Source organism: Lygodium microphyllum, chromosome 10, assembly GCF_053477565.2.
Source record: "Lygodium microphyllum isolate KBCC chromosome 10, Lygodium_microphyllum_v1.1.10, whole genome shotgun sequence".
Classification (NCBI taxonomy): Eukaryota; Viridiplantae; Streptophyta; class Polypodiopsida; order Schizaeales; family Lygodiaceae; genus Lygodium; species Lygodium microphyllum.
In genome coordinates, this window is record NC_141144.1 from 101,640,749 (window position 1) to 101,664,149 (window position 23,401).

Below are 23,401 nucleotides of genomic sequence, written 5' to 3' on the forward strand. Positions count from 1 at the left end.
GCATTCCAAGGCCGATCCACAGCTTTATGTACACACTTCCAAGGCTGGTTGTGTGCTTTTTGTGTTGTATGTTGATGATTTGATTGTCACAGGTGATCATGCACAGAAGGTCCAAGAGACGAAGGCAGCTTTACATCGGACGTTCGAGATGACGGATTTGGGTCTACTCCATTTCTTCTTGGGCCATGAGATTTATCAGTCTTAGAGGGGGATCTTCATCTCTCAGCAGAGATATGTACAGGAGCTCTTGGTTTCTTTTGCGATGGAGGATTGTCGGACCATTTCTACTCCTATGGATCCGAACTGGAAGGCCACTTCCCATTCAGCTTCTCCCATGGCGGATGCTTCCCGCTATCGTCAGTTGATTGGATCATTGATTTGGCTCCTCAACACTCGTGTTGATCTTTGTTTTGCTGTTGGGCTCTTGGTGGGGTTCATGAGTGAACCTCAGACGGTGCATTGGCAGGCTGCCCAGAGCATACTTCGGTATTTGAGGGGGACGTCTGATTTAGGGATTCATTATCCAGCAGGCACAGGTGGTTCAGATCTTGTTCTTGCAAGATGGAGCGACTCGGATTGGGCCGGTGATGTGGACCATAGGCGGTCTACTACAGGTTACTGTTTTACCTTGGGTGCAGGTGTTATATCATGGAGTAGCAAGAAGCAGCCCATGGTAGTCTTTTACCACATGTGAGGCTGTGTGGCTTCGGAGATTGTTGGAGGAGCTTGGCTGCCCCCAGACTTGTCCCTTTGCTGCAGTGCGATAATGAGAGTTGCATTGCCTTGGCACGGAATCCTTTTTTTAATGCTCGGACGAAGCACATAGAGATCCAGTACCACTTTATCAGAGAGAAGCTTCTGGATGAGACCATCACCGTGGAGTACTGCAAGACGGAGGTTAATCTTGCAGATTTGTTTACGAAGGCGCTTCCCCAGGCTCTACTTTGGAGACATGCCAGATCCCTCAGGCTTCTGCCCCGCCCAGGCTCTGAGAGGGGGTGTTAGAGATTAGTTGCCTAGTCGGACTGTAGCCAGGCTGTACAGTCGGCTGCATTTAATGCAGCCGCCGACAGGCAGTTATTTGGTGCCCAGTTCCTGGCTATTTATAGCCGTGATTTCCAGCAGTCTCCCACATTCTTCTGCTCGCAGATTACAGGCTGGAGGCTCGCGCAGATTCCGTCTCTGTTCGCAGATTTTAGACAGGAGATCGTGCAGACTGCAACGGACTTCAAGGTGAACAGCAGGTTGCATTGTCAAGGTGGAGACACGCAGTCCAGCGCACTGCGCCCGTGTATATATCTGCATATCTTTGTATACAGCACACTTTATGCAGCAGATCTTCATCTTCCACTGTCTCTTTCTCTCTCCTCTCTCTCTGCGTTCTCTCTCTCTCAGTCCTACGCTTCAGCACCGCTGCACTCTGACACAATTCTCCTTCTTCAAAGGTGAGGATCTGCATATGCTCTAGCTCGATTTTGAGCTTTTTAAATATTTTATTGAGCAAATTTTAACATACTATTCATATCCTCCAAAAAATCCTTAGCTGCCTGAACCTTTTTCTTATGCAGTCCTACTGCATGAGGAGCTCTGGGCTGAAACCCATACATTAACATAAATGGACTATATCCAGTGGAAGAGTGCTTGGCACTATTATATGCAAACTCTGCTATCGGTAGATACTCTTCCCAATTAGTTTGCCTTTTACTTACATATGCCCTAAGCATATCTTCAAGGATTTGGTTAACCCTTTCAGTTTGCCCATCAGTTTGCAGGTGATCCGCCGTACTCATGCTAAGTTTAGTATCCAACTTCCTAAATACCGCACGCCAAAATTGACTATTAAATTTTCTATCCCGATCAGAAACTATATTTGCCGGAAGGCCATACAATCAGTATATGTTCTCTACGAACAATCTAGCCAATTCTGGTGTTTTAACATCAGTTGAAGTTGGAATGAACCTAGCCATTTTGGTTAACCTATCCACAATCACCCACACAGAGTCGTGCCCCCTCTGTGTTCTGGGTAATGCAACAATAAAATCCATGGAGATACTCTCCCATTTTCCTGAAGGAATCTCTAGTGGATGGAGAAGTCCTCCCATTTTCAATCTTTTAGCTTTATTAACCTGGCATTTATTACATTTGACCACATAGTCAAGGACGTCCTTATTCATTCCAGGCCAATAGAACTGCCTTTTAATAAGACTATAAGTCTTATTAACTCCTCGATGTCCCGCGCTAGGGGTATCATGACACTCAAAGAGTATCTAGTGCCTTATTTCTGTATCTTTCGGGACAGATACCCTACCCTTGTAGAGTAAATAACCATTATCAATGGTAAAATTCTTCCACTTGAATGCGGTTTGAGCAACCCCTGATGCTCCATTTCCTTGTTGAACATTCTCAGATATTCCTTCCTCAGTAGAAGCACTTTCATTTGGATCCCCATTTTTTATTACTTCCCATATGTTGGAATATGCTGGATCAACTTGGCATTTCCCTTTTAAAGATTTAAGCAAGTTGGAAGTGAACTGAGTAAAACTCAATTCATTTATGATGGGCATTCTGCTGAGTGCATCAGCTACTATATTATACTTTCCTTTTCTATATCTTATTTCATAGTCGAACTCTTGGAGGAGTTCGGTCCATCTGGCTTTACGCCCGTGTAAATCCGGTTGATCATTAAGCCACTTAATGCTTTCATGATCCGATAAAATCAAAAGTTTGGTACCATACGGATAGTGCCTCCATTTCTTCATTGCATGTACTATTGCATACAGCTCCCTCTCATAAACAGAATAATTCTGTTTTGCATGGTCTAATTTCTTGCTTTCAAAAGCAACTGGTCGACCTTCTTGTAATAAGACCGCGTCTATCTCCTTATCACTAGCATCAGCTTCAACCACAAATGGTTTATTGGGATCCATAATAAATAGTACTGGAGCTGTAGCAATAGCTACCTTAAGTTTTTGAAAACTTTCATTTTGGTCTGTTCCCCAATTAAAGCTCTTTCCTTTCCCTTTAAGTTGGTCTGTCATTGGAACAGCTATTTTGGCATAATCTCGAATGAATCTACGATAAAATCCAGATAAACCTAGGAAGATCTGCAGCTTTTCCAGGTTCCTTGGAGATGGCCATTCAATAATTGCCCTTACTTTTTCTGGATCCATCTTGATTCTCTCTTTCGAGATAATATGCCCCAAATATTTGACCTCTTGTGCGAAGAATTCACATTTAGTTTTCTTCGCATAAAGGGAATGTGTTCTTAACAGTTGGAATACCAATTGTAAGTGTTCCAAATGTTCTTCTCTTGATTTACTAAAGATCAAGATATCATCCAAGAAGACTACTACAAAATGTCCTAGATAGGGCTGTAAGACACTATTCATCAGCTTCATAAAGGTAGCTGGTGCATTAATGAGGCCAAAAGGCATCACCAAAAAATCATAATGCCCGTATCTAGTACGAAATGCTGTCTTAGGAACATCTTGTGCCTTAATTCTTACTGGTGATAGCCTGATCTTAAATTTATCTTTGTGAAGAATTTTGCCCCTTGTAATTGATTAAAAAGATCTTCCATTCTGGGCATAGGAAATTTATTTTTCACCGTTATTTTATTAAGTGCTCTATAATCAACACAAAGTCACATAGAACAATTTTTTTTCTTTACTAATAAAATTGGCGAAGCCCAAGGTGAATTACTGGGTTGTATAAACCCTTTATCAAGGTAATCCTTAATTGTCTTTCAACTTCTTGGTGCTGCGTTTCACTTAACTTATAAGGTGGTTTAGAAATAGGGTGAGTATCCTTATTTGTGTCAATTGGGTGATTTATATCACCCCTATCTGGTGGAAGGCCACTTGGTAAATCAGAAGGAAACACATATTTAAAGTCATCTAACAAACTACTTAATTCGTTATTTACATTCAACTCACAAACATAAGAAAATTGTTGCTTTATATTACAGAAAGTAAAAGTGTTTTGTACAGGAAGAGACCATAACATGTGTACCTCACAAACTTCCTTCTTTATCAGCTTCTGAACCTCAGTGGAACACAACAAAGGATTATCAGATACTTCATGTTCACCTTGAATGACAAAAGTCTTACCATCCCTTTCATATTCCAGTGTATTATGATGATAACTATGTTTTAAGGATGGTTCCAATCCCCATAGCCACTCCCTCCCTAGAGCAATATCGGCTCTTTCCATGTTCATAATTTGGAAATCAAGTTTATCTTTATATCCTTGAATCTCAATTTCCAAATTGGATACCATTGTATCCCATATTTTATTATCTTGACCTTGCATCATACGAACAACATATTGATGCCCACTCTTTTGTTGGGAAAGTTTCAATTTTTTGACAAGTGCATAATTTATGAAATTGTGGGTAGCAGAGTCATCAATCATGACTCTAACCCTCTTTCCAGCTATCAATCCATGCACTCTAACTAAATCATGTGGCCCAAAGGTAGGCTGCCACATAGAAGTTGACATACAACACTTCTGTTGTACATCCATGTGCAAGACCTCTAAAGATTTATACCTTTCATGCCCCTTTAATTCTAAGGTCTGCACTACATGGATTTGTTTTTCCTTTCCCTTGCCCTTGTCCTTATCCTTTCCTTTGTCTTCTCCCTTTTTCCTTTGAGGGCAATTTCAAGCAGCATGGTTAGGGGATAGGCAATTGAAACACAGCTTTTCTTTTTTGGCCTTATCAAAGTCATCTGGACTTAACTTTGGCCTTACATATTGTTTCTTTTCAAAAGGTTGTTTTTTACCCTTAAAAAATGGCATTTTCCTTTCAAATTTGCCCACAAATTTTGAGGTTTCCAATTCCTTAGACTTGGGCTCCGTATCAGTGAGACTAGTGAGTGTACCTGGACGCGTACTATCTTCATTGATTAATGCAAATTTAATTGCCTCTTCCAACGTCTTAGGTGAATTCCTTTTTACTTCCTTTTTACAGGCCTTATCTAGTTCCCTAATGAATCCTCTTGTCTTTTGAAATTCATCTATTCCTTCCAATTTTGAGGATTATCTCACGATATTCCTTCAAATATGTTAGCAGGGGTCTTCCCTTTTGTCTGACATAATCCCAATCTTCCCAATTTCTTTCCATTTAATTTTCGAGAAGGAATTCTTTCAAAAAGATGGATTCAAATTGAGCCCAAGTTTCAGGTATTTTATTTGCCTCCTTTAAAGTTCGCTACCATTTATACGCTTTTGGCCCCAAAGTTAAACTGGCCTCTAGTGCTTGGAGATGTGGTGGAGTATTTTTAAGTTTATGTAAATCTTCCCATTTTTGGAGAAAATTAAAGATAGTGTGTTTATTTCTATCTTTTTCCTCCTCGTGAAACTGAGGGGGTTTCATATATTTTAGAATTGGATTATCCCCCAACTTGTGGTGGGGTTCTTTAGGATCTCGCATAGTCACATCTAAATTTTTCGATGAAGATGGGATATCCGAGGTTTCTATCTTATTTTTATCCCTTTCTAGTAATAAAGTTAATTGAGATTTTATTTCAGTGAGTGTTTGAGTTAAAAATTCCATTTGAACCCCTTGTGGCTGCACACGAGCAGTTAGATCATCAAATTGTTCTCGTGTGGCAAAGAATTCTTCCCACTGTTCTTCTTGCATCTCCGTTTCATGGGGATCTACCATAGGGTGGTCCCCAGAACTAGAACCTTCCATTACTCCTTCTTTCCCTTTTTCTGCCATTAATACACTGGAATTTGAAAGCAAAGATAAGAAATTTGCATACAAAGTAAAGTACTTCCCTGGTTATAATGACAGGGCAGCTGTTGTTGGATTTAGCCCGAAGAGTGAGGAACAATTTTTATCTTCCGAACTAAGCCGGTCACGCGGGAAATGGAGCTTATTGGCAAAAACGGCTAGTATTTAGTCCCCTTCTTAATGATCACGCAGACCATCAATACACCTTTCCTGAATTTGTTCTGTGCCCAACCTGTACTTGTCATACAAGTGCAGTCGGGGCTGGCGACAGAGATATCAGACAGTAGAGGATAGTGTGCAGTCAGCTGGTCACAGAGAGACCAGAGGGTAGCATCGATTTTATTTGTTTGCGCCTCACGGAATACACGTGATCTAGGATATGGCGTTAGACGTGAAGGGCAGCTTCTTTTCGCCGAATGATAAGTGACGTGGCGAAAATAAACCTCACGTCAAATTTCGTATGACGTGTCATAAGGGCGCCGGGGAAGAACAACTTCACGGGTAAACGGAGCAAGACCCGTCGGCTCTTGAAGACAGAATGATCCGACGACTTCTCAAGAAGGAGAATCCAACGTCTGCGCCTGCTCTGATACCAATGTTATGCGACTCAAAAGATGAAGAGAACCCAAGAGAATACAGTCCGACACTCAAAGGGCACGAGATCCTTTTTTTCTCCCAGCCTTGCCTAGTTATTGCTAGCAACTCTCATCGTAATCCTATTGCCAGCCGTCATTTGTTGGTGAGTCCTACTATTCCTGGACTCTCTTTAATTCTAGGCTCCCCTAAATCCCGTTTGGGCGCCCAAGGCCCCGGACGGTCATCCCTCGTGCCTGTTTCCCGTAATTTACTTTATTAATATAACAAAGTGTGTGTCAAATCTCTGAGATTTGTTAGACTGTGCCTATGCGCGCGTGATAGCCTATAGAATTTAACAAGCATGAATCGTTGAAAAAAAACATAATTTTTTTGCCAAAAAAAACATTGACTAATGGGATGATTTGCACAACTTGTGGTGACTTGCCAAGGTGTCACTTGACTACCCGCCGAACTTGTGCTTGATTGCAATTGTTCGGTTAATGTGGCTTGTTGTGTGTTGCCTACCTGTTGAGGCCATCGAATGACTTGCCTATCGCTTGTCTGATGATGTGGCATGCAATTTGCGTGTCGCCACTTGCCTGCTTGATGTGACTTGCTGCGTGCACTTGACTGTTGGACAATCTTATGACCTAACTCAGAATGTTTACTTTTGGACAGATTACTTGCGGTGTCATAGCTCAGACAAGCTCTGGAAGCTTCTTGAGATGGCCTTCAGCTCTAATACCAATTTGTGGTGGCCTACGCGGAATGAAGGTTCGATGTTTAGCAATGGTAATGGCAATGGCGGAGAGAGAGAGAGAGAGAGAGAGAGAGAGAGAGCGCAGGAGAGAGAGAGAGAGTGAGATGCATGGTGTGTAGATGTACCACCCTTATGTTTTTTGATAATTACATGTAAAGGACTAAAGTACAAGTGCTAAGGGTGTTTTCACATCTGAGCACGTATAAAAGGCACGGCGACCCTTTATTCCCAATAAAATGTGTTCTATGTTTATTAGTTTGTGCTTTGTCGTACGATTGGTTTTGTGTTTTGTGCATTTAGAGCATTTCTTCACACTCCCTTTTGGGCCATAGAGTTTATTCTACACCGGGTTTCAGATTTTTATGCTCAAGGCAATAAGATGTATATGATATGCACTAGGTCCTATCAAGCAAAAGGAGGATTGTCAGGCGCCGTGGCCTCCTCGTGACCACCACAATGCGCTACGGTGGTTGTTTCTACTTCTAGGGTTTCAAAAATGCCACCTTGATAACTTGCGGCTCTGCACTCTACTCCTGTGAGAGACAATGATTGTTTTATACCATCCCCTTGAGAGTCTGCTCCTTCAAGAGAGATAGTGGCTATTCGACACCTATTATTTCGGCTCCACAGTCCGCTCCATTAAGAGACGCCTGTTGCCTAACCTTATCTAAGCATAAGTCTCACCTTTCCCCACCCTTGACTATTCAGATTCAAGAGGCCACCTTTGGGAGTTCTTTGATATATTCGATACCCCAGATACCTTCTTTGGCACGATCGGTGGCACTTCCTTTGTTATTAGATGACTTGGAGTTTGTGATCCATGAATCTTTAGATTCCCTATCTCTCGACAGCGGGGATGCACACTCTTTGCCCTCAGAGGCGCTTCTACTTCTTCTTCGGCTTTAGAGGAGGCCCTTGCATCTCCACCCTCAAAGGGGGCACCCACTCATCATGAAGTATTTTACCCACCATTTACTCTTTTGGGATGGTTGTCTTCAAGCAATCATTTCTCCTATTGATGCCCAAGATCTTCAGAGACCACTTAGATTGGGGCCTTGGAGGTCCAGCCACGACTTGGTGATGAGGCCTTTGTATTCCTTCTAACATGGAGTTACAAAGCTAGTGGCTTCTTAGGTTGTACAGTTCATCACATCTACTGTTCCTTCCTATAGGTTACCTTTTAGGTGGAAGTATTGGATCTCTGGGATCCTCTATGTCTTCTTTGTATCTCTCTTCGCTCCTCTCTTTATCCCTTTTTGGGCTTGAGAGGGGGTGTTGAGAAACTGGTTCTTAAGTTTCCACACTTCAGTTACGATTTCACACTTATAGCCCTAGAAAGGGATGGTGTTCACATTTTGGTCATTTCATCAGTGGGCGCCCACTCAATGGTGCGTCACACTAGACAGCTTAGGCGTATAAATAGGCCGTCACTTTATTCATTCTTCACTACTTTAGTCATTTTTCATTCCTCTTCTTCCATCACTCCAACATTCTTCCTTCTCTCTCTTGCCTATCCACTGCCTTCACACCGCTTCAGGTGGACATTGTGGTTCGTGGTGGGCATCTCTCTCTCCCCTCCAGCATGGCGACCATCTCTCTTACCTTGGCATCAGTTCTACATAGTTGGCGACCATATCCACCCATCAAGTGTCAGTTCTACACACTTAGCGTCACCTTTAGACCTTGTGTTTTATCTTGGAGTATTCCCTCAGTCTGGCATTAGTCACAGTCACCTGGCGGGACATTATACCTTGCGTTTGCTGATCAAGGGCATCAAGCATTAGCTTCCTCCCACCCAACATCATTTAGCATCTTGCGTTTGGTAGCTCCCATCACTATGGTGACTTTCCTCCCCACAGGTGCCATCATCTGGAGGCTGCAGCCTTGTAGCTTTTGGGATTTGCATTTACTACCTAGTCCATCTTCTTGGCGTTTGAGGATTGCACTTCGCTCCTCAGCAGCTGGTGATCATCTTCCATATCTCCAATGGCCTCAAAGGATTGCAGTTTGCTCCCTCGATAGCTGTCCTTTACCTTCTAGTGATTACTTCGATAGCCCATTGCCCTGAGGACTGTGCTTTGTTCCCTTCACTACGCAAATTCCCACAGGTGCTACCCCCTAAGTTAGGCAGGATAGTGCAGTCATATTTTGAGCTTCGGCTTCGCTGTATTAGCTTTTCTTCTCAAAGCATGATTTAGTGCATCATCACCGTGTTCTTCTTGTGTTTTGGAGTTTCTTTTCTCTCTTTGTGTACACACTTTGTGTTTCTCCCCGCAAACCCTACCATCTCTCTGGTCTCTTGGTCATTTTCTGACAGGCAACAGGTACATGCAACAATATGTAGTTGGGAGAGTGTAGTTTGATGCTGGGCGGCTTGTACTGCAGCAAAACATAGGCTAATTACTGATATCTGTGAGGTTGGACAGCAGGCCGGCTTGCTGAATTGAAAATGCATAAGCAATCAAGTCACTGGTTAAGGGAAGGTCGCCTAGACTGTGGGGCAACAACTGGAGAAGAGAGTAGGTGAAGCAAGTAGCAGCTGTAGACAGGGTGCCTGGGGCTGAAGAAGACATGGCAGCAGTCAGTTGAGGCGTGGACAGCCACTGGATGAAGAGGGCTGATGGCTTGAGCACATGGTGTTGGGTGTAAAGGCCCTTACGCTAATTACGCTACTCCCGTGAATATATTTATTTACATATGTGAACACACCCTTGCGGGTGTAAGTGTACCGTACCCTAAGTATAAATACATTCTTTTATTCTTTGTGTGTATCACATTGGTAAACACTCATCTCTTGACTCTCCACTCTCTCTCTCCACTGCATTGCTGAATATACCTCGATTGATGTGCACACTACTTGATTTCTTCCTCTCACGTCCACCAAACTGATATCAGACCATTGGCAAGAGTGTGCATGCTTCCTGAGGACTAGATGGGTCAGTCTCTGCATGTGAGTGTGAGCCAACAGGCAGTTGAGCTCAATCGGTGGTCTGTCTGACTAGTTTGCAGCAGGCGTGACCAGTTGGAGGTCAATTTCTGACTAGGCGACAACATTTTACAAGCTATCGGCACCAGGTGATGAACAGGGTCTGCAGGCGGTGACAGGCACGTGGCAGGCGATAAGACTTGCGTGGCCAGTCGACAGCAGGGAACATCAGTTGCAGGGCATGAACAGCAGCGGGCGGTGCATTCTAGCAGGCGACGGCTGCTGGTCGGCAGCACGTGCGTTAGTTTTTATTCGTTTGTTTTCTTATTTTATTATTTTCTACAGTCTGTCCTTTGCTCATTGGCAGGGGTTCACGTGCGCAAGCACATGGCTCAGATCTGTGCAAATTTACGGCTGAAAGTTTGGGGCTTTTCCTAGATTTGATGTTGGGCATGCAGAACAGTGACATCTGACCCAGAAATTGCAGACATTGTGCACATTTGCTTGCAAAAATTTTGGGGCTTTTCTTATACAAGTGAAATTTTGCTCAGTTGAGCCAATTTCACTGAGATTTGTGCACATTTGAACCTCAAAATTTGGGGATTTTTCAGAATTTGTGAAATTTCCACAACATTTACCTGTATTTGATAATGGGATGATGAACTAATGCAATTGGGGCAACTTTATTGCACAATTTTTGGGGCTTTTCGTATCGCTGATGCATTTTGAGCCAATTTGTGCTTTGATAGTGAAATTACAGCAGATTCACTGTTGAGTGGGAGAAATTTGGACTTGGGATGTTTCAAATGTTGTAAAAGTGTAGCTTCTCTTGGTACATGTATTGCTGAATGCTCATTATGCAGTGAAACAGTGGTACATACAGCACTTGGGTTATTGCGTTTGGGCGTTATGGTGATGTATTATTGAAGTGGGAGCTGTCATTTATGTATATGTATTAGATTTGATTCATGTACATGTTGTAATCAGCTCTTGGGGCTGAAATTGCACCAAAATATCTGCTTCTTGGACACCTTTTGGAAGTACAAGTGTGTGTACTTGCTGTTATATTCAGCAACCTTGCCATTTGGCTGAAAGTATTCAACGTTTTATTGCAATCTTTTATTGTTGAAGATGGCTGGCAGTGCATCTATATCTGACACAAAGAATCTTTTTGAGATTCATAACTTTGATGGAAATGGCTTTGATATTTGGAAAGATTGTATGCAAGGTATACTTTCTCCCGAAGGATTGTGATGATAGCCGTGATAGCTCACATCGAGCACTTGACAGTGGCTCGAGAGATATGGTTGGAGCTCAACTAGATGTATAACCGGATGACCCTGATGAAAAGGGTTTCTTTGGAGGTGCAGATGCGGACCTTGTCCGTGAATAAGTCTTCTTTGCTTCAAGAACGCATCAACAAGCTTCGGCAACTTCAGATGTAGGTTCAAAATGCGGGGAAGCCTATTTTCTTTGAAGACATGGCGATCACTTTATTGTCCCAGTTGCCACTACGATTGGGTACCTTTTATTTCGCTCTTATTGCATTAGGGCGGGAGTCGACTCTTTGGTGGGAAGAGCTGGTTCCTATGGTCTTGGACCAAGAGGAACAGTTGAAGGGATAGAATGCTTCCAAATCAGAGGCTTTGGTTGGTCAAGCCTCTGAGAAGAAGGAGAAGGACCAAAAGAAGAATAAGGAGGACACCAAATCCAAGGACAAGGAGAAGAAATCGCCATGCTATATTTGTGGTAAGACCGGTCATTGGAAGAAGGATTGCCTCGACAAGGATAAGGACACCAAGAAGAAGGACCTGAAGGATTTTGGAATGGTGGCTGCACTCTCATTAGCTGCTTTTCTACACTTAGCAGTCACCGAGGACTCCACACTGAAGACTTTTAATGCTGCGATGACAGCTCCCTAGGCTTGAGAGTGGAACGTAGACAGTAGTGCCTCATGACATATGACTCCTTCTCGTGTTGGTGTTACCCATTTGCGACCTTCATGTGGGCAAATTCTCATTGGAGACAGCTCTTTCGTGTCTATTGCTGTGCGGGGTGAGATGCAGCTGATTCCAGATGGACCTGGTGGTACCCACACTTCCGAGATGTTGCATGCGCCGTTCTTGGGGTATCATTTACTTTCGGTCCATAAGATTTGTTCTCTTGGTTTCTTGGTGGAGTTTAATAGTGATGTTGTTCAAGTTTTTGATCGTGGATCAAGAAAGATTATTTCTTTAGGATATGAGGAGAACGGCATCTACAAATTGAAGTCTTCTACAACTTTTACCTCTCTTCATCTTACCTCTCAGACACAGTTTGAGCTATGGCATGCTCAGTTTGGCCTCTTGAACTATGAGTACCTTCGGAAGGTGTCGCAAGGATCGTTTGTCCGAGGTTTGCCAGACATAGTGGTGAGCCAACAGCCATGTGTCTCTTGTATTCGTGGAAAATTGCATCAGATGTGATTCCCAACAAAGCTTTGCGGCGGTCTACTTTACCTATGGAGCTTGTATCTACGGATCTTTGTGGCCCTATGAGGACCGAGTCCCTGAAGGGGAGCTTGTACTTCATGTTGATCGTAGATGACTATAACAGGATGACATGGGCCTATTTTTTGACGTTGAAGTCAGAGGCTTTCTCCCACTTCAAGGATTGGCTTCTCTTTGAGGAGAACCGATTTGGTCGGAGACTGAAGACCTTGCGCTTAGACAAGGGTGGTGTATTTGTATCTAATGAGTTTGCTCGTTTTTGTGCAGATAGGGGCATTCACCAGGAGTTTGCTAACACCAACACTCCTCAAGAGAATGGCATTTTGGAGCGGAAGAACTGAAGTGTGATCAAGATGACGCACACCATGATGCCAGGCACATTCTATAAAGCTTGTTTGCTCTAACTATTGTTTGATGACCCATGTTATACAGGATTGAGAGCCCACTTCTGTGAAGGATGCTTTGCAGTTTGACCATTGGCGGAAGGCTATGGAAGCCGAGTTGGAGGCTATTAAGAGGAATGACACTTGGTACCTTGTGCCTCGTTCCTCTCACAATAAGGTGATTGGCGTCAAGTGGGTCTTTAAGACTTAAGTATCTTAGCGATGGTTCTTTGGACAAGCACAAGGCTCGCCTTGTTGCTAAAGGTTTTGCTCAGTGCCCGGCATTGACTTCCATGATACTTTTGGCTCCACTACTCGTATGGCGACTATTTGAGCTGTTCTTGCCTTGGCTGGCCATAGAAGATGGCTTGTCTATCAGTTGGATGTGAAGTTGGCCTTTCTCAATGGTGACTTGCAGGAGGAGATCTATGTAGAGCAGCCTCATGGCTTTGGATCCTGGGATGGGAAAGTTTATAGATTGAAGAAGGCCTTGTATGGCCTCAAGCAGGCTTTGCATGCATGGAACGAGAAGATGAACTTGTTTCTTCAGTCAAAGTTGGGATATCGGCGCTCCAAGGCCGATCTGTAGCTTTATGTGCACACTTTTAAGGCACGTCGTGTGTTGTTTGTATTATATGTTGATGATTTGATTCTTATAGGTGACCATGCACAGAAGGTCCAAGTGACCAAGACAGCTTTACATCAGACGTTCGAGATGAGGGATTTGGGGCTTTTTCATTTCTTCTTGTGTCACGAGATTTATTAGTCTCAGAGGGGGATTTTCATCTCTCAGCAAAGATACATTTAGAAGCTCTTGGTGTCGTTTGAGATGGAGACTTATCAGACCATTTCTACTCCTATGGATCCGAACTTGGAAGGCCACTTTACACTCAGATTCTCCGTTGACGGATGCTTCCCGCTACTGTCAGTTGATTGGATCCTTGATTTGGCTACTCAACACTTGTATTGATCTTGATTTTTGCTGTTGGTCTTTTGGCGGGTTTCCTGAGTGAACCCAAACATGTGCATTGGTACGCTGCCCTGAGGATTCTTCGGTATTTGAGGGGAACCTCTGACTTATACTTCAGATCTTGTTCTTGTAGGTTGGAGCGACTTGGATTGGGCTGGCGATGTGGACCATCGGCGGTCTACTACATGCTACTGTTTTACCTTGGGTACATGTGTTATCTCTTGGAGTAGCAAGAAGTAGCCCACAATAGCCATTTTTTCTATTGAGGTGGAGTATCGTGCCGCGTCTTCCACGACGTGTGAGGTTGTGTGGCTTCGGAGATTATTGGAGAAACTTGGTTGCTCCCAAACTCGTCCTACTCTTCTGCTGTGCGACAATGAGAGTTGCATTGCCTTGGTACGGAATCCTGTATTTCATGCCTGGACGAAGCACATTGAGATCCAGTATCACTTCATTTGGGAGAAGCTTCTGGATGGGACCATTGATGTGGAGTACTGCAAGACGAAGGATAATCTTGCAGATTTGTTCATGAAGGCGCTTCCCCAGGCTATTCTTCGGAGACATGTCAGATCCCTCAGTCTTTTGCCCTGTCTAGAATCTGAGAGGGAGTGTTAGAGGTATCATTTCTTGGACAGCTCTGCTGCAGCAGGCAGTACGGATAGTGTAGGAGGAGCCACGTCAGCAGTTGCAGTGCTGTCGGACCAGTTGCCATGTGGCACAGCAACAGTCGGACAGTTTTTATGCAGTCGGCTGCATTAAATGCAGCTGACTTGATTTTGGCCATTTTTTTGTGCTATTTTTCTGCTATTTATAGCAGTCCTCTAGCACATTGGTCACTTGCATCTACAGAGACAGCCTGCTGAGATTGACAGCACGTGGGCTGACGGAGATTGAGGTCCTCAAGGTGGAGATATACGAAGATATTTTCTCTGCACTTGTGTATATTTCTGTATTTCTATACAACATTCTACATTGCAGATTTTCTACGTTTCACTGTCTCCTTTTCTCTCTCTCTCTTCTCTTTGTGTTCACTCTCTCTCAGTCTTTGTCCCATGCTTCCGCATCGTTGCACTCTAACACCAAAAGGGTTTACAAGCACTTTCTTCATTTAAAAGAGTTGATGTGAAAACTCAAAGCTTGACTTTTGTGATGACTGTGTTTTTGGAAAACATATAAAGAGTTCATACTCTCATAGAGCCTCTATGAAGGCATGTATCTTGGATTTAGTCCATTTGATGTATGTACCATGCCAATAAAAACTCATAGTGGTTTTCGTTATTTTATGTCTTTTATTGATGATCATTCTAGAAAGCTATGGGTTTATTTGCTTAGGCAAACAAGTGAGGCATTGGATGCCTTTAAAACGTTTTATGCATTTGTTAGTATTCAAAAGGGTTTAAAATTAAAATGCATAAGAACAAATATAGAGGAGAGTATGTATCTAAATAATTCAATAAGTTTTGTGATGTCAATGGGATTAAACAGGAGTTTACATCTTTTTATAATCCGTTATCTAATGGTGACACTGAGCGAATGAATCGCACTTTATGTGAGAAGATTTGGTGCATGCTGTCCACAGCTAATCCACCACAATCTTTTGGGGAGAGGCACTTAAAACCGTGGTGTATATTTGTTACTGATCTCCATATCATGCACTTGAAAGTGGCATCCCTGAAGAGGTTTAGTCTGGCAAACCTGCTTCATATGACCACTTAAGGCCCTTTTGCTGTGAATGCTATGTACATGTACCTGTTGATAGTAGAACCAAACTTGACATAAAATCCCATAGAGGCAACTTCATGGGTTATGGAGATGAAGGTGAAATGAGCCCTAGAGTTTGGGTTCCAAGTATAAAAAAGGTGCTACGCAGCCAAGATGTAGTATTTAAAGAGTCAAAGCTGCTGAAAAATGCCACATCTAGTGATTTGGACAAAAAGAAAGTGAAATTTCAGCATGATCAGTCACTTGAACAACCATCAGCCCCACTGAAAATTCGGCTCTATCATTTGATGCTGGTTATGATAATCAGCATATCATCATTGAGCCAGATGAAAATGGGCAGCAAAGGGATGCTGAAAATTAGCTTGGGCAACAAAATCAGTATGTTGAAAATGAATCACAGCAGCCTGAAAATGTAGTTCATCAACCAAATAATGAGGTCATTGACATTCCTTTGGATGTGGATCCATTGCCTAATAATGCAGATCATTGGGTGAGGAGGTCTACACGTGTCTGGAGACCTATACACAGTTTGATCCCTCTTTGGACTGTATTTTACTCACAGATGAGGGTGAGCCTCTCACATTAAAAGAGGCATTATCATGTGAGTTAAAGAAAAAGTAGAAGCTAGCTATGCAAGAAGAAATAAAGTCATTGTATCAGAATGATACTTGGGATTTAGTTCCATTGCCCAAGGATAGGAAAGCCATTCCTAACTAATGGGTCTATAAAATTAAGTATGTGAATGGCAAACCCAAATACAAAGCCAGGCTTGTGTCTAAGAGCTATACATAGAAAGAGGGGATTGACTTTCAGGAAGTCTTTTCACCTATTGTCAAAATGACCACTCTTTGGGTATTTTTTGCTATCGTAGTATCTATGGATCTTGAACTTGATCAGATGGATGCTAAAAATGCATTCCTGTATGGTGATTTAGAAAAAGAGTTGTACATGAAATAGCCAGAAGGCTTTGTTATACCTGGAAAGGAGCACTTGGTGCGTAGGCTTAAGAGAAGCTTGTACAGTTTAAAATAGACTCCTAGACAGTAGTATAAAAAGTTTGATGCTTTCATGCTCTCACATGGGTTTAAAAGAAGCAATGCATATCATGCTTGTATATAAAAAAGACCGATGATGGGCTTTGTTATACCAAGGAAAGGAGCACTTGGTGTGTAGGCTTAAGAGAAGCTTGTATAGTTTAAAATAGGCTCCTAGACAGTGGTATAAAAAGTTTGATGCCTTCATGCTCTCACATGGGTTTCGAAGAAGCGATGCAGATCACTGCTTGTATATAAAGAAGGTTGATGATGGAAGTCTTATAATACTTGTGCTTTATGTGGATGATATGCTTGTTGGTGGTAAGCATAAAATCCAGGTTAATGGACTGAAAATACAATTGCATTCATTCTCTTCCATGAAGGACTTGGGTGCAGCTGAACACATTTTGGTCATGCATGTGACAAGAGATAGAGAGTAGCAGCTCTTATTTCTCTCACAAGAAAAGTACATCAGCAAAGTACGTGATTGTTTCTCTATGGTAGATGCTAAGCCACTTGGTGTTTCTTTACCACCATGCCTTAAGCTTAGCAAAGAAGATTACCCAAAAGATGATAAGGTAGCAAGCTCTATGAAGGATGTTCCTTATGCTTTAGCTTATGGGTCACTCATGTATGCTATGGTTGCCACTAGACTTGCCATTGCTCATGCAGTGGGAGTTGTGAGCAGGTTTATGTTAAATCCTAGCAAAGCACATCGGGAAGCAGTGAAATGCATCTTCTGGTACCTTAAGGGCACACAAAGAAAATGTATTTGCTATGGAAAGGGTACGCTAGATCTGCAGGGGTATTGTGATGCAAACATGGCAGGTGACTTGGATACTCACAAGTCTACTAGTGGGTACATATTTACTTTGATTGGTGGGGCTATTTCTTGGTGCTCTAGATTGCAAAAGATAGTAGCACTTTCTACCACTGAGGTTGAATATATTTCAGCTAGCCACTGAAGCTTGGTAAAAACTTGTTTGGCTTGGTCGTTTGGTCAAGGATTTTGGACTGCCCACCAAAACACCTGTAATTGGATGTGATAGCTAGAGTGCTATATGATTGGCCAAGAATGCCATGTTTCATGCGAGTACCAAACATATTGATGTGTGGTATCACTTTATGAGACAGATTTTGGATGATGATCTAGTCACACTGATTAAGACTGCAGATTTTCTGACTAAAAGTCTTTCAAAGGCTCAACATGAGCATTGCATTCGGCTAGTGGAAGTTGGTTAAAGGTTCGTTTAGGACCTTCAAGTGGGAGGTTGTTGGGTGTAAATACCCTTATGCTACTTATGCTACTCTTGTGTATATATTTATTTACACATGTGAACACCCCCTTGCGGGTGTAAGTGTACCGTATGGTAAGTATAAATACATTCTTTTATTCTTTGTGTGTACCACATTGGTACGCACCCATCTCTCGACTCTCTCTCTCTGCACTGCACTGCACTGCTGAATACCCCTCGATTGATGTGCACACTACCTGAGTTCTTCCTCTTACACCCACCACATGGAACCTGCAAAATAAGGGCTGTAAATGACATAGCGTATACTCTATTTATACATTAGGAGCCAACCAAAAATAGGGGAGTTTGCTTATGGGATATTGAAACACACCAAGTGCATTTGAGTTTGGGGCTGTTTAATGAGCCAATGAAAGTTTGATATGTAATGTGGCTTTTTAGCTTAACAACCTAGGGGGTTTGGGTGATGCTACTAAGGAAAGCTGTTCGAGTGACTACCAAATGTCACCTCCCCTGGCTTGGGTGCATTACAGTTTTGAAGGGCCACTTCTTGTGTAGGTGTTGAAGGTGCACTAGAAGATGAGATGACTACTTGGAATGCTATATTTTATGAACATTGGGCAGGAGGAGGGTGGGCGATGTCAAAGACATCATTTAGAAGCCATTGGAATGCTATATTTTATGAACAATGGGCGGTAGGAGGGTGGTCGATGTCAAAGACAGCATATAGAAGCCAAAATGCAGCACTTGTGATGATGTCTCCTCCTTGATTTATCTTTGGTCCTTCTCTTTTGGCAATGATACCATGTGAGAGGGGAGAAGGGAAGTAGGAACACAAACACAAAATGAAGAGAAAGGTAGAGATAAGATGAACACAAGAGAATGAAGGAGCACCTTGATCTAATACTGATACATGGCTGCAGATAATCAGCCCTTGTAGGTGTAGAGGTGTGTCAATGAGAGTGCCAGATCGGGGGGCAAGATTTGGAAAGATACAAGTGATGTAACGATGATGTGAGGTGATGGCAATGATGAGTAGCTGGAGCCAGATGGAAGCAGCCTACATAGGTGATGAAGTTGGAGGATGGCCAACCTGTTGCTGAAGCTGCTGACTGGCTGCGAAAAACTGGATGATTGCAGATGTCTGACTTGCTGCCAATGCAATGAACATGAAATTGTAGAATGCTCAGTGGAATTAATGATACAAGAGGGTGAATACACACAAAGGGGCCTGGAATGTCTGTGTTTCATGAACCCTTGGCAGAGGTGAGACAAGAGTGATGTTGAGGTCAGCTCTGAGAGTGTGTTGTACTTGTGATGGATCCCAAAATGCAGCGGCAATACTCCATTGGGGTTGATAATAATGTGGGGAGTGGCAGAGGGAGCAAAGTGCAGTCCTCTGATGAGCAATATGTATCTGAGGGACTTTAGGTAGGAAAACACAAGTGTGCTGGCTGAAATGACAGCTCCATGAACAGTCAATGGCGAGGTTGAATATTCAAGATTTGTTAGAAACAATCAGCATCTACAAAAGAAATTTCTTAATCTTAAGTGAATGTGCATAAAAGAATCAAGCAATACTTTGCCGACACAAACTTTAACGTAATTGAAAGAACATAGAAATATCATACTTGCATTTATACAATGAAAGGTTCATGAACCATATATTACAACCTAGTTCATATGATGCAATCACTACAACATTTAACAACATGAGGAAGCAACCAACTTAGCGATAACAAGTGTCTATAGAAATCCAACCTTCAATAGCAATGATTTCCTCAAACATATTAGAAACAAAACAGAAACTAGAAATAGAACAAATCCTACATTTAGAATATATATCTTGAAACAAAACAAAATAACCAAAATGTTGACATCCCTGTAGTATTTTATTCCAATTACACTACTTGCATTCTCATTCTAACATCAAACCAAACTATCTCTTCTTACATATAGCTTTTATTCTGGTATTACAAGAAGCCAGCAAAGAGATAACATCCAAAGGGCAATGCTCATGTGCACTCTGGGTTTTCTTTGGAAAAGTGAATGATTTGTATAGTGAACATCAAGTGTTGCAGTGTACTAAGTTTTTAATGTCATGGCAGGTATATAAAAGGAGAAGATATTATGGAGATTAGCAGTTGTTATGATATAAATCCCTGCCTCTTGTCTCGAATCCTCCTAGAGCATCTCTTTGGTTTATCCAAACAGCAGATTACTGACTGCATGAGAGACCCTGGTCGCCTTCCCAAAGATCAAATATGTGAAGTTTCTGAAAACCTTCACAATCTTTATCCAGATTTGTTTGCTCGGTCAGTTTTGATGGGTGGCTATCCTAATGAATCAGGACCATCACATGTTTCATTGAATAAATTGCAAAAAGATCTGTATACATGCATGGACAATGACACTGCTGCTTCCCCTTACATTGAATTGATCCGACGAGTTGCTGGAATTGAGTAAGTTGTAATTCCTGTATTATTTTTGTCCATACGACAATTTGTTCTCTGCTATACTAAATCTCTCTGAATTTATGTATGAGCATACCAGCTTGTTTAGGTGTAGGTTGATATGAGTTGGATTACATCCGATTTGATGAAGACTCCAGGCTGTAGCAAATATGCTGGTTCAATTTTTGTTTAGGTATGAGGCATATCTTTGCAGTCAGCTTCAAGCACTTGGAATACCCTTTCAAACAGAAAATGTGCTCAGGGCAGCGGGTTTCAGCAAGACACCTGATGTAAAGCTTGAGGTACCCATTGGTGTCCAGGGTAGAGTTGTCAATTGGATTGACAGCAAGGCTTCATTTGGAGATGCGTATAACCACAAGAATCAAGCTGAGCAACAGTTCCAAAGGTCAGCTTCTTTTCTAGGTCTTCAACATTTTAATACCGTAGAGTTGGTAATAGGAATGAGAAAAATTGTGCATAAGGAATTGCGACTATAGGTCATGTAAATATGTGCAGATGCAATGAGTCTTTTGTCTTCACCCAGGTAGCTTAAATGTTTGCAGTTGTCCACCTGGGCAAAGTAACCAAGAGAACCTTGTATCCTGATGTAATTTACTGGCAGCTTTGGAAGGGGTGTACAAGGCTTTTGACACCCTTCTTCAGTTATGATGATGTTTATGCTTCCGAGCTAACTTGCTTAGTGAGATGAACAATGGTCACCTAGGTATTGGCTGCGGGATTAGATGAGGCTAGATCCAACTCTATTTTGGGATAATGGAGACTTCCATTGTTCTTTTGCCAAACATCCCCCAAGCTTACTGTATGTGCAGAATCCAGGGTCCCTTGGGTTAAATAAAGAGACATATTACAGACTTCTCATTGGAAATTCAGAGCAGGCCAATTGTCACTAGGGATTGGGAGGTCTAGATATTCCTTCTGTTGGCAAGTGGCAGTTTGTCAAGGTGTTAAGACAGGAACTTGTCATTCTTGAATGTGGATCTTGTTTTAACGTTCTTGTTTTGATATGCGAGTGTTTATTGTAACGTGCAATGAAAATGTGCAGGTACGTGAACAGGTTTGGGTCAGGGATGGTGATCTACTGGTTTGGCTTTATTGAAGAACTTAATAATCACGCTGATGTACTCTTGGTAGACAGATTTCCTGCAAAAGATGATATATTCTGCCTACCGAGTCTTAATGTTCAAGCAAGACCGTAAGCACATGCAATGCTGCTTACATTTTTTTCAAGAAAATTGAGAGCGATGCTACACGCACACCCCCCACCAAAACCAACCCCCCCACCCACATAACAAGCCCACGCTCTTCTCCTATTGCTGTATTTTTTTGGGTTTCATGTACTGTAGACTGCCAGGTTTCTTCTTCTGTATTGGTAGCAAAATACTTTAAAGGTTCATGGACCTAATGTTGCTGTTAGCCAATGTAACAATGCTTGTTATTCATGATTGTAACAAGGTTGTTATTCAAAGCCTAAATGAATGTTCTGGACTGAGCATTGTTACGATTAACAATTTTTAATGGTGCTCAATTCTGCTATTGCCTTGTGGTGAGACACACATATGCTGGGCTCTGCTGTACACATACTTTGGATCTCTGGTTGCACGTCTTATTTGGATGTTGGCGGACTATATGTCTGCCTCCTTGTTGAGATATTTGAAATATAAACAAGTGTGATATAAGGAAGAATTTGGGTGAGAAGTGGACCTAAGGTTAAGGGCACTCTAAACCCTAGCCAAAAGGCGTGTAAAAAGAGGCTAATGTTGCCTCTAGCACTTGAGCAAGGACATCCAACTGTATGCATGAGCGACTACTCAGCAAGGGTCTTGCGTGTGCGTGCACACACTCTTTCTTATTTTCATGCCTTATCTTCTCATCGAGAAGTGTGCTTCACTTTCATCGATTCAGTTTTTATCATGGTATCAGAGCTCAACTCTGATCCACAGCTGTCTCAGAGCCACTTGCCAAAGTTAGGGAAGAACTATCTTCACCATCGCCATCTTATTCTCTCTCTCAAGAGTGGCTAAACTTGGAGGGCGTGAGGAGAATAGAGGCAGGATTTTATGGTGCCATCAATTGGAGACATCTTTATCAGCAAAAGGTGCGGCATCTTGGCATTTGACACCCGTGGAATTCCATGTGAGCAGGCTAGCATTGCCAAAAAAACGACCTGCAAATGTCGACCTGATTTGATGCTTCATGCTCTCCATAGAAGGTATATCTTTGGGGCTATGTTAGGGTTCTCAAATGTCTCATAGTGGGGCATCTCTTAAAGGGTTTTGGGAAATTTCACTTCTATTGGTTGGTGTTAGTAAAACACTCGGATAGTGGATTCGGGCAACCATAGCCAAGGGCTTGAAAGCTTAAATTTCTTAATGTATCTCATGTTTTCTTCTTATAAGTCAAGTTTGGTTTCTCTTGCACTTCATTTGGGGCTTGTTTGAAAGATTTTTTACTCTTCATTCCCAAGCGTCCGTCAATAGCTCCATGGGCCTCCAAGTGTTCATTAGTGTGCAACTCAATGGGTCTCTGAACAACTGAATACATAGAGCTTGAAAAGTGGTATTGAGTGGCCAAATCTATCAAGATGAGGTTCATAAGCCTTCTTGCTAAGCTAGTGCAGTGTCAAAGCAATGCAATTGCATTTAACTCTCTACTCTTCAATGCTATTAGGAGTCATGTTTGTCATGCCTTGTCATCTCTTGCCTGTGAGCCTCGCCTTAGTTTGAGTTGGATGATGAGTTTAGGAGCTTTGACATGTGCCACTTGTTTTTACAGAGAAGGTAGCTTATTCTAAGGCAGTCATTTTATTCCCTTTCAATGCATTTTCTTCTCCAATCGAGATTTTGTGTGCATTTCTAGGTAGGTTTTGGATATATTAGTCTGCCTCACCTGTTGGACATTGTCCACATTTGTTGGGATTTTTTTGTGCATGTTTGGCGTTTTTACGAGTATTGAACCTTAGTCGGCAATATTTTAGGCCCAAGATATCACATCGGCTAGATTTAGGAGAGTGACTATTTATAGCCACCTTCCACTCAATTGGCAGATCATCTCCTATTCTTCCCTTGCAGGTTATG

At 42.3% G+C, this 23,401-nt stretch overlaps 1 protein-coding gene across 1 annotated transcript in view; it reads left to right on the plus strand.

Annotated features, from left to right (window-relative positions):
• The window catches only part of LOC148030359 (uncharacterized), a 37,342-nt gene extending 15,443 nt beyond the window's left edge, over positions 1-21,899 (plus strand). The window contains exons 2-4 of the mRNA XM_087686678.1: positions 19,962-20,315; positions 20,500-20,712; positions 21,370-21,899. Of these exons, the coding sequence (XP_087542804.1) occupies positions 19,962-20,315; positions 20,500-20,712; positions 21,370-21,523 (721 nt within the window). The 3' untranslated portion in view covers positions 21,524-21,899. The remainder of the gene's footprint in view (positions 1-19,961; positions 20,316-20,499; positions 20,713-21,369) is intronic.
• The last annotated feature ends 1,502 nt before the right edge of the window (positions 21,900-23,401 follow it).